At 32.5% G+C, this 12,182-nt stretch overlaps 1 protein-coding gene across 1 annotated transcript; it reads left to right on the top strand.

Annotated features, from left to right (window-relative positions):
- The first annotated feature begins 4,328 nt into the window (after positions 1–4,328).
- On the top strand, positions 4,329–6,883 carry LOC9310815 (cullin-like protein 5). The gene is given in 8 exon segments (XM_021022027.1): positions 4,329–4,729; positions 4,802–5,128; positions 5,131–5,263; positions 5,363–5,543; positions 5,632–5,740; positions 5,743–6,020; positions 6,109–6,262; positions 6,356–6,883. Coding segments are annotated over 7 exon segments (1,275 nt in total). The 5' UTR covers positions 4,329–4,527; the 3' UTR covers positions 6,154–6,262; positions 6,356–6,883.
- The last annotated feature ends 5,299 nt before the right edge of the window (positions 6,884–12,182 follow it).

Below are 12,182 nucleotides of genomic sequence, written 5' to 3'. Positions count from 1 at the left end.
ATGTATTCATTTTAATTTGTATCTTTTTATTTAAAATTTTGATTATTCTCTTCGTACATCAAATTTATAAACATTTTTAGTACAAAATATTTATATTTTTAATAGACTGATTACTTCTATTAAACATAATCTAGTATTACTATATATAATTTCTTTTTTGATACGCTTTTCCAGTAAGATGTATCATGATCTACTTATTTTTTTAGTGATTACTTTGTATCCACGGATGGATTAGTAGAATCTCTTACTTTTAGAACAGCTTTCTCGACATGTTTTTAAGTGAAGATGAAGTTTTTCAGCAGCGGTGCATCGGTTTAGGGTGGGTTAGGGACCAGGGAGGTCACTTCGAATGCTGTGTTTTTCTCAACAAGTGTCATGCCAAGTGTAATTCTTTACAAGAACAAGATGCTGCAGCACAAATATTGTTGATGCATGTCCGTTTCAATGTGATTACTTGAAAGATAGGTAAGCTAACTTTTTCTCTCTTTTGTTTCATATTTGGATAGTTTTTAATATATGTGGATAATGGATATTCTTGGTTAATCTAATTCTGATTTGAATGTTTAAATTGGACAGTGTTGTAGTTATTAGGAACGATGGATTTGTATTTTGCACATTGAGAGATATTGCGAAATCTTGCAAGAGTATGATGGCATCATGTGTTAGACGGATATGTCACTATGAAGAAACACAATCATGTGCTATCATTGTTGAAAAAAAGCAACAGATGAAAACACACCACATACTTCTACACAAAGAGAATCTAACATATCGTCATCATTTAAGTTGGAGGAACATGAAGTTGGCCTATCAATAGTCAGTTCTCGGTTTGTTGGTGCGAATCTCTCATACTATTGTGTTGGGACGTCACTCAATTTTCCAAGAGAGGATGATATTATGTGATGATATATATGCCAACTCGAATCATAAAAAAATACATTGACAAATATATACATAAACAGACTATATGTATATTGATCTATGTTGTAAGTTATACAGTAGTACTAAGAAGTGAAACCTATAGTAATAAATTGGAGCTAAGACAAGTAAATATTATCTACAACTCGAAGTGTAAAACATACATAGAACAATACTTGCTATTACTTCAACCGATTCTGCTGTTCATTGAGCAAATACCAAGATGTTCCAATATAGTTTGATTTCGGTATACTAGTTGAACATCTATACTAATTTATATTTGATTTTATGGCCATTTTGTAAAAATATTTCCTTAATGTTTATGTTGAGATCTGTCAAGTTACAAAGTTTTGCTCTGCTTAGTTCGATTGATTTCATTTTGATGGCCAAACCGTTCCAGCTAAACTATTTTCAATATATTGTCAAATTTGTTTTGCTTACTAAATAAATTAGCATTTCAACCCAAAAAAAACACACTTGTGTGTTTAGTGTTAGAATGAATGATATTTTAGATAAAGAATGCATTTTGAAAAGATGACAACTATATGCCATCAAACCAATATTCTTAATACATTTGCATCATGATCGATATGAATTTCTTATAATTGAGAAATTTCACCTTAAAGAACTAGAATCAAAACGTAGCTCATGATATTTGTAAATTATTTTTATGTGATTTTTTCTCTATTGTCAATGTATTCATTACAATTTGCATCTTTTTGTTTTTTTTAGTTTGATTTATCTCTTAGTACATCAAATTTATAAACATCTTCTTATTTCATTATATGTGCTATTATCTTTTTCAAATTTATGATTCGCTACTTCTTTAAAATTAGGTTGCTAAAGATTTTGTGAGACTGATTAGTTCTAAGATTGGACCATTTTTATTTTTTCAAAACAAAAAAAAGATTGGACCATTTAAGTAAATATGGACAGCTAAATCTAAAATATCATTTGCATCGCCGACTGCTAATCGTGTACTATCTTTGAACTGTGAGATTTGGAAAATAAATTTGTTTGTATGTACTCCTTGTCACAAAAGGTAAGCTACTAACCTCTTATATGAAGGTTTTATTTAATTGTTTTGGAGTCCATATTAGGATATTTTGTTTAATTATTTTCTTGTTTGTTAAAGGTTAAATTATGTTGTAATTAGATATTGTCATTGCGTCAGAGATGGAGTAACCATACAACCATTCAAATGATTGATAATAAAGTTTTGTTGTTAGTGATGCTCGATATATCATCATATCACATAGCAGACTTAACAACATGGTGGTTGGCCAATGTATTCTAGGGAGTTTATAACATAAATAAAGGTAGAACCCTCTCAAAACTATCATATAAAGATTATGCTCAAGTACAAGTATCAATTATCTTTTCTACAGTAACTTGGACAGTTAAAGTTATATATTCATTCTATTTACAGTCTACTAGTATTTAGAGGACCACGAGACGAAGATGAGACTAGCAAAATGCTCGTGCTAAACATTTCATTGCTGGAGACTTTTTAGAGTCTTATATGACTTTATCTACCGTAGATCATATGAAAATTACTAAGAAGATAAAGATACATGTTGGAACACAAAAACCAATACTTGAATATCTCTTAACCTATTTCATTGTTAGTTTAAACAAAAAGGCAGAAAATACTAGAAAAATTGTATCTTGAATTTGCTCTTACAATATTTTTCTTTACAAATAATTTTAAATATTCTATTTTTAATATTATATGAAAAATATTATTAAAAAGTTTTAACAAGGTTTATTGTTTGGCAGATGCTACTGATGAAAACACAGATTCAACTAACACATTTGTTTTGACAAATCAAGAGAAAAACTCTCTACACAAATCTCGTAAGGTTTTACTCCTAACCTCGAACGATCTATTCTCCAACATTAAGCCGGTTTAAGATCTGTACTCATGTTATTTTTATTTTAGCTAGCATTGTGCTATATAGATTTCTTCATTTTGGACTAGGTTTGGTCATTGGAGAAGTTCGTTATATTTTCTTTGATTTTATGTTTGTATTTCTTTAGAGATGAATTTTCTCTTTTGATTTTCATGTAGTAGACATGTATTAGGAGAATATTCTTTTGGAAGAGCTTCGTAGCGGCTCGAAGCTATGACACTCTGAAGATCTTCGAAAAAGAATTTTTTGGAGTTTATTGATAGAGACTGAAAATCTAACCCACAATTGTTAGTGGGGGTGAATTGTAACACCCCGATTTCAGAATTATGGTGGTGCATGCGGAGATGTTTAAAAGAATTGATTTGACCACCTATGTCACCAGAGTGCACTTATCTCTTCGGTCAACTGTCTTGAGAGAACTCCACAGTTAAGCGTGCTTGGGCTGGAGTAGTTTCAGGATGGGTGACCTTCCGGGAAGTGATAGTCGAAACTTTGTGAGTGAGGACAAAACACATGGAAAGATCATGTGGTGATTTGTAGGGTCGGTAAACAAGTCTTTAAAACCTCCCGAATGTAGCGGACCGACCGTCAGACACGGGTGGGCCCACGGGCCGAGAGAGGACGTGGGCCAATTTAGAGAGATGGTGGTCAGAGCGTTATAAATTTACTAAATTCTGTAAATGTAAATTTTATATCTAAATTCTGATTTCACTAATGTCACACGGGTCAATCTCTAAATGTGTAATTGAGTTACTAAATTACATCTGTTTTATGGGTTAAATCTTAAAAACCAAAAAGTATAATCATATAACTTTAATACTAGATAAAATTTATTGTAAAAATCCAACATTTTAAGTTTTTATAAGTTTTAATCTCCGTCCAAATGTGTAATTGCAATACTAAATTATTCAATTACATATGTTATACATGTTAAATCTAAAAATACCAAAAGTTTAATTCATATAACTTTAATACTAAATAACAAAATACCAAAATCTAATATTGCTATATATATAAATAAAATATTGTCCCGGTTAAATCCTAGATTTTTGAAATTTTTACATATAAAAAGGACCAAAAAACATACAAAATAAATACAATAAATTCATCAGCTTAAAATAAAATTATAAAATTAATTAAATATTTTAACCCGCGGGTCATATCCTAGTTTTTTTAAAAAAAAATTGGGAGTCTTTGAAAATACCTTTAGTAAAAGCGGTTGTAATAGCGGTTTAACATAAAACTTACCAAAAAATATATAAACTATATAATTTATATAAGCAAACCAGAAACTATATATTATTATTATAAATAAAGGTAAAAGACTAAACGTTCCAATTGTACATGAATGATAGAAGAAAAGAAAGAAATAATCAAAAATATTTATTTGGAGAGGTTTGGAATATTTTCTATACACAAAAAATATTTTCTAGTTATAAATATATTTAAGTTTAGTATATAGAAAATATTTAAGAATTTGATAAGAGAGAACAATGTCATCGTACTTTAATGGGCTTTTGACTTAAAAGTTGTATCCTCAATCTCGTCTTCCTCCTTGCTAGGGTTAGTTAATCCCGTCTTCCTCCTTCCGTCAAAAAATCGATCGCCGTCCTTACTGATTGCGAATTGGGGATATATAGAATCGCCGTCCTCCATTGAATCGCATTTCCAGTGTCTATTGATTCACGATTGGATTATGATGAAACGCTCGCTCAGCCCCGACTCTTTATCCTCCGCGAAGTCGCCGAAGCTCTTTCACCACTCACCGGATGATGGAGGAGCAGAGGGCAATTCTTATCGTCTTCCTTATACCTTAAGCGATGAAAACCTCTCCTGCCTTCCTATATCCCAGGCGAGGGAGCCTCCTGCTATTTACCTGGATCCCGCTCTTGTTAAAGGTACGTTTTTTTTTTATTTTGTGATTTTTCTGTTCGTCGATTGATTTCATGTTTTGATATCATCCAAATTAGTTAGACGAGACAGAAAAGAAGGATACTTAGCAAAAGCTTGGGACTTGCTAAAGCCAGCGATCAAAATCATCTTAGATGATGAATACAAGAAGCCTGGCGTTCTCTGTTTCAATACGATTTTTAGAGCTGTTAAGCGTGCTTGCTTTGGCGATCCTCGACAAGTAGAACTGATTTTCGATCTTGTCCAGCATGAGTGTGAGCCACACATTGCTGAGGTTATACAGTCTTTAGAAAAGCAAAGCAGTGGCAGTGATCCCTCTGTTTTCTTGCCACTCGTGTACAATTGCTGGCTAGACTTTAAAAGGAAGATGATGCTTGTGTCTGACGTACCATGTATCAGACTCTTAATGGGTTGACATTGTGGGACGTGGGCCAGAAGCTTTTCCATAAGCAACTCTCCACGGCCCCTCAACTTCAAGATCAAGTTATTACCGGCATTTTAGGACTCATCACTGATGAAAGGTTAGTATGTAAGTAAGAGGAGTCTCTTCTTTCCTTAACCGTTCCAGTCTCGATCTACTCACTCTTTCCCTTGCATTTTGTGTTATGTTTGTCTACCAGATTAGGCAAGGCTGCTAACAACACTAGTGGTCTCCTAAAGAATCTTATGGACATGTTCCGTGGGCAGTGGCCAGATGTGTATAAGAACCCTTTTCTTGATTCCACTTCTAAGTTTTACGCCGAGGAAGCAGAGCTAGTCCTGCAGCGGTCCGACATTTCCCACTACTTGAAATATGTCGAGGTACTTAGCGTTTTCATTTTATTTTTTTAGGCGTTCCTTCCTAAACCCTGAAAATGAAAGCTATTCTTCTGGTGATTGTTTGTTGCAGGGGAGTTTCCTTGCGGAAGAGAAAAAATGCGAGGAGCATTATTACTTCTTTGCATCTTGCCGGTCACGACAAATGAAAGTCTTAGAGAGTCAGCTCCTCGAGGCTCACGCTTGTTTCTTGAAGATGGTTTTAAGCTATTAATGGATGAGAGTCTCATGGATGACCTTAGAAGAATGTATCGTTTGTTCTCTAGGGTAGATTCGGTGGATTATATAGACCGCATTCTGAGAGCCTACATTTTGGCAAAGGGAGAGGGAGCGAGGCAAGAAGGCTCCTTGCAGGAGTTGCATACTAGCATTGATAAGATATGGCATCAATGCTTTGATGTGTATGATTTATTGGATAAGACCATCAGAGACTGTTTTGAGGGTTTTGGTCTTCATGTGCTGGTATGACTTTTATTATTATTATTTGATCCCCCTCTTATTGATTCTTGAACTGTATATATGAAAGAAGTGTATGTGATTCTTTTTACAGGGTGAATTTTCGGATCAAGAGCAATGGGATTGCATGGAGGATTAAAGCTGTCTTGTCAAATACATGGAGGGTCGTTTATTTACTGTTAGTAGAAGGTGTGGTTGTTATTCTGGTATTGTGTTACGTTTCTTAATCAGCCAACGGGCTAAATAATGTAAGTAATACATATGCCGTTCATGTTCTACAGAATTGACTACATGGTTTATAGTCTTCTCAGAATCTTATGTGTGTGTACTTGTTTTTTCAGATCAGTCTTGTCAACAAGAAGGTAATTAACTAGAATCCACCCTTGGATCTGCCATATTTCTTCTAAATCAGTTTTGACCAAGCAAGCTCCACAACTCGTCCTGTCAAATAGTTAAGAAACAAAACAGGACAAAAGCTGAAAAAAGAGCTGAAGTTTTCGAAGATCAAACTTATAGAACAGAACATCTTGGTTCTAGGTTTGAGGATATAAAAGAAGTTTGTTTCTCTTGACAATTCCCTAAGGTCCGTAACTCATCTTCCTCCTTTGTTCATTGAAAAGATAAGAACTAATTGATCTCTTTTAAAGTCTTGTTTTCAATTCCATAGTCCTCTCACATTGGATGATTGATATACTGTAAAAGGATCCATCTTGTGCTTTTAGTACCACATTTTTAGATTGCAAAATGCTATTGGTTTAGTGATTCGACCGGATTTGGTTCCGCAAAAGTTTGTTTGTGGACATGCTATTACGGAACAATTGGTCAAGTTGATGTTTTAAACATTCAATGTCTCTGAATTTTATGCATCAGAGCAAGCAGTGTTGTCCCTTTATGCTGTTGGACACATCTCCGGTTGCACCGTTAATATTATTGGTCATGGGAAGATACGCAGAATAACTTGGTTGGACTCTTTGTGTCTTCTCACTTTTTCATATATCCCTCGGTTATGTGATTTATATTACAGGAGTTGTTGTTCCCTTTACTTTACTAGCCTTTTTCTCTCGGTTTTTCAAAACCATATTTGTCCCTGCAGTAGATTGGAAGGTTCTTGTGTTTGAAGCTGGGTACGATCAGGATGCTGTTATGTCTAAGGTTTTGCCATTAATACAGTTCAAATGGCTAATTGAGTTCTCTGTGGATCGAGAGTGGTTCCCTGTGATCAAAAAGCTATATTAAAGATGTTCTTTGATGGAGCTATTGGTGATTTTTCTTCCTCTTCACACAGCCGTAAGGAGAAATCTAAGCCTAGGGTTAAAAATGCTTTTGAGATACATTCCCAAGCAGCAAAGAAACAGCTTGTTTCAATGCAAGATCAATAAAAAGTCAATATCCAAAGATCATGTTGCGGTCAACATCACTGCTCCTTTCTCAGGCAGAGCAGAAAGAACCAAAATTAGGTCCAGACAGAAGATGGTAAATTAAAACGCACATGTTTGGATTATAATTGTTCAATTTGGTTCCGGTTTATATTCCTGAAATCACTCATCACCTAAATTAGGCATAGAGTGCTTCCTCCATTCTTAGCTTTGCCTGTACCTCCTTTGGCCTCGGTTTTTGCCCAAGTTAGATACGTGGATGAAAACTTCAAAGAGATACTAGAGCAACACAACGTGATAAACACACGTTTATCCAAGTCTTAAATACTATTTTATCAGAAAGGAGGCAGCCATATAAGCACTTAAACATCAAATCCATAAGTTTGCATCACCACTTAACAAGCACCAACCATTAGCAACTTAGCGTAACATAATGAGAATGCAGACAGTCTGTCTCATGTCCTCCTCGCTTCTGTTTGTAGAGGAATTGGTCAACCTAAGACATCCATATAAAAAAGTCAATGACAAAACAAGAAAGAACAAACCGCTTTTGGAATGTCTTGAAAACAGGAATGAAACACACAAAATTGCAACTGTGTCCTCACGTCATATGAGACGTTATGCTTACCTTTTCATCGAACTCAAAAGTCAAGAGTCTCCGACCCTGCAGAATTTGGTCAACCTAAGACATCCAAATAAAAAGTCAATGACAAACCGCTTTTGCAATGTCTGAATGAAACACACAAAATCAACTGTGTTCTCAGATCATATGAGACGCTCTGCTTACCTTTTCATCAAACTAGTCAAGAGTCTCCGACCCTGCAGACATGGAGAATTTGACTTGAAGTTCAGGATTCATAAGTTTTAAGATACAATGAACTCACCCGCTAATGAAATAGGGCGAGATATTTAAGAATGTGCTTCAATGTAAGAACATTGACAGGGCCGGTCCGCATGTTCGAATGCCCTATAATTTTTTTTTTGCAAAATCACAAATAATATTAATATACAGTAGAACTTCTATAAATTAATACTTGATAAATTATTAAACACGATAAATTAATAAATTTTGCCGGTTCCGAGTCGGGTCAATGCAAAAATAACAAAATTCGATAAGATAATAAGACAATAAGTTTTTTGAAATTCTTATGTAAAAATATAGGCCAAATAATATCATAAATTAATAATCATGTAAATTTGCACATGTATATATATATATTAATAGTTTTTGTGTTTTTCATAAAATAGCCAAAAGTTGGTGTAAGTTTTCAAATTTTGAATATGCATAATTTTTTTTTTAATAGTCGTATAGGTTTTTAAAATACAATGGATGTCACTATTTGTGAATTTTAATATATGTATATCGTTTGTATATGTGAATTCTAAAAGCGTTGTTATTCATTGTCAAAAGAAATTATTTTCTTTTCGAAATATCAAGTGATTAAGTCTAAAACTATAAAATTTATAATATCCAAAACATTAATTTTATTTAGATTACATTGCTTTAGCTCGTATTTAAAAAAAAACAGTTTTCCCAATTGAAAAAAAACTTTCTATAGATTAATACATATTAATTTATAGATGAATTAATATCACCATAAATTATAAAATATCATGGTCCCGACATTATTAATTTATAGAGGTTTTACTGTATAAAGGTTCTACTAAAACTTTATAGAACATTTTTTTATTTCATAAGCATTTTGTAAAAAAAAAAAGATTAGATTTTTTAAATATACCTCTCTATTTAGACTTTGTAATCATTCATCAAATTCATGTAATCGAGCTTTTCAACCATAGTTTTTTCAATTGATTTCAAAGCCAATCCATTTACTTGACTAATCAAAGCAAAGTTTTTTTTTTATTATTTTGTAATTAAAGTCTAAGTACCATACCTTAGAAAGTCTTTGATTTTTGATTTTGTTATAAAGTCTTCCATTTTACAAGCAATTTAAGGATTTATTTTTTTAAACCCAAAGTTTTACTAAACTAAATTCATTAACAAGACATTTAATTAACTTAAAGGCTTAAAGTGCACTAAATATGATGAAAAAAAAGCTCAACAAAAAATGAATTTATAAAAATGTCTTTTTAAACATAAAATACCTTTAATTTTTTTTTCTAAAATATGTTCTCTCTACTTTAATGCCCTAAGCCATGGTTTCACTTGATTGTGTGGTACGCCGGGTCTGAACATTGATGTTCATGTCATTAGCAATTTCCAACTGATCTTCCATAGACAGAATCATAAAAGACTCAAGAAAGTCTCCATCAATGAAATGCTAGTGCGAATCATCTTTTAGTCCAATGCAGTCGTGAGCCTTAAACTGGACAAAATCTTTCCTTGCCTTTCTCGCCAACCTCATCTTCTTCTCGAGGTTCTTTAAATACGAGTAAACTTCATATGGGAAAGAAACTATAACTCCTACTGCCCCCGTTGTTGTGGAAAACAAAACCGATGGTACCTGAGCATAATCTTAATCTGATAGTCTTGAAAGGGTTCCGCCCTTTATTTGTGTGATGAACTCCCCTGAAAACCATCTGCCAACCATGTTGTCAACTGAGCTGTGTGACATGATGATGTACTGAGCATCGCTAGAAAACAAAACCCCATTTTCCATCATCTGAATAGCAGTGTGGTTACTCCGATTCTTTGGCGTAATGATTACGTCGTGCTTAACCTTAAAACAGCCAAGCAACCAAACAAAATACTGAGTTATGCAACAATAATAGTAAAAACGCAAAACAGCTAAATAAAACTTTAACATAAGAATTAAGTGACTTACTTTTTGGGACAATGAACGCATGCAAGAAAATCTCTCATATAGGTCAAGGCAGCATCGACATAATAAGAATAGCACATGCGTTTTTTCTTGGCTGCTTTTATATCGTTGTCAATACGATCGGGACGGCACGCCATTTATAAGTGCCAAGCACTTAATGCATGGTAATGCTCGTCCCATCCAGCTCATACGTTAGCTTCACTGACTAAATCAATTGAAACGTAATCCCAGCATAAGAAGTGACCTCCCTTGTCCCTAACCCACCCTAAACCGATGCGCCGCTGCTAAGAAACTTCATCTTCACTTAAAAACCAAGTAGAGAAATTTATTCTAAAAGTAAGAGACTCTACCAATCCATCCGTGGATACAAAGTAATCACTCAAATAATAATAAAAGTAGATCATGATACATATGACTGGAAAAGAGTATCAACAAAAAAATTATATATAGTAATACTAGATTATGTTTAATAGAAGTAATCAGTCTATTAAATATATATATATATATATATATATATATATATATATATATATATATATTGTACGAAAAATGTTTATAAATTTGATGTACGAAGAGAATAGTCAAAATTTTAAATAAAAAGATACAAATTAAAATGAATACATGGACGATAAATAAAAAATCACGTAAAACTAATTCACAAATATCATGTGCTTCGCTTTGATTCCTTGTTCTTTAAGGTGAAATTTCTCAATTATAAGAAATTCAATATCGATCATGATAGTTGCCATTTTTTCAAAATGCATTTTTTTATCTAAAATACCATTCACTCTTAACACATCAAGACTAAACACCGACGGACCCATGTTGTAGGATACGGGGTCAACTGACCCCGATTAAATTTGATACTTAACTATATGAACAATTATTTGTAGTTCATTTTGTTAGAACAATTAAATGTGAACCCATTAATCTATTGTCAACGCAAGTATTGCTTGTGCTCTGTAATATTTAGCTTGTTTGAACTCTTCTTATTGTTATTGGGCTAAAACTCAATCTATTAACATATATATATATATATATATATATATATATATATGCTGTTCTTTTTATAATAACTAAAAATTTACTATAGACATAAAATAAACCTTTAGAATAATTACTGTGAAAAATATATTTTGATATTAATATTTGTTTTTAATATATAATTGGACCCCGATAAATTTTTTTCTGTAGCCACTGACACTAAACACCAAAACTTTTTATTTTGGTTAAAATGCTAAAAATAAAAATTTAACATCTAGATTTATTATTTATTGCAAATTATGAGAACTGTTACATAAACAATTCTACAATGGACAATTTTTTCCGATTTTTATTAGATCCACGACAGACGATCCTTTCTTCTTCATGTTAATTTATTTAATAAACAAAAAAAATTACAAAATTTTGAAAATAGCGAATGGTTTGGGCTTGGCCATCAAAATGAAATCAATACTAATACTTCGGGAGCGAGGAAAATAAAATACTACAACACTCATTCGTCTTCAGAAGATGTTGTTGTCATTTTTTCATAATATATATATTATTGCCGTTTTAAACTTTGGAGCACTCTCAGTCTCTGGTATCAAGAATTATCACATTTTTTGTAGTAGGTTTTCAGTTAATATTGGTCCACCTCATCTTCTTAAATGTTATATCTAATCTCATTTTCTTGGTTGTCATTATCGTCCTCTTCTTGGCTCTCTCGATCGTCATCTAACAATTCATATTTTACATTTAAATTTAATTCTTTTTATGTGGATCTTTAAATTATGTAAGTTATTAAAAACAAGAATTATTTTGATATTTTAGTTTGATGGTGTATACCGAAATCAAACAATATGTAAAAATTAGCTTTTTTCGAAACATCATGCGCATTAAAAATTCGTAATTGCTACATTCATTTTATATTTAAGTATCATTTGAAATTTTTTTTTATTATTATTCTACGAGTAATTAAAATATTCATATGTTTTTTTCTATAATAATACTCCCGCTGTCCCACAAAG

The sequence above is a fragment of the Arabidopsis lyrata genome, assembly GCF_000004255.2.
Source record: "Arabidopsis lyrata subsp. lyrata unplaced genomic scaffold ARALYscaffold_6, whole genome shotgun sequence".
NCBI lineage: Eukaryota > Viridiplantae > Streptophyta > Magnoliopsida > Brassicales > Brassicaceae > Arabidopsis > Arabidopsis lyrata.
The sequence above is the reverse complement of the archived record's forward strand: the minus strand, read 5'-3'. Positions and strand labels throughout refer to the sequence as shown.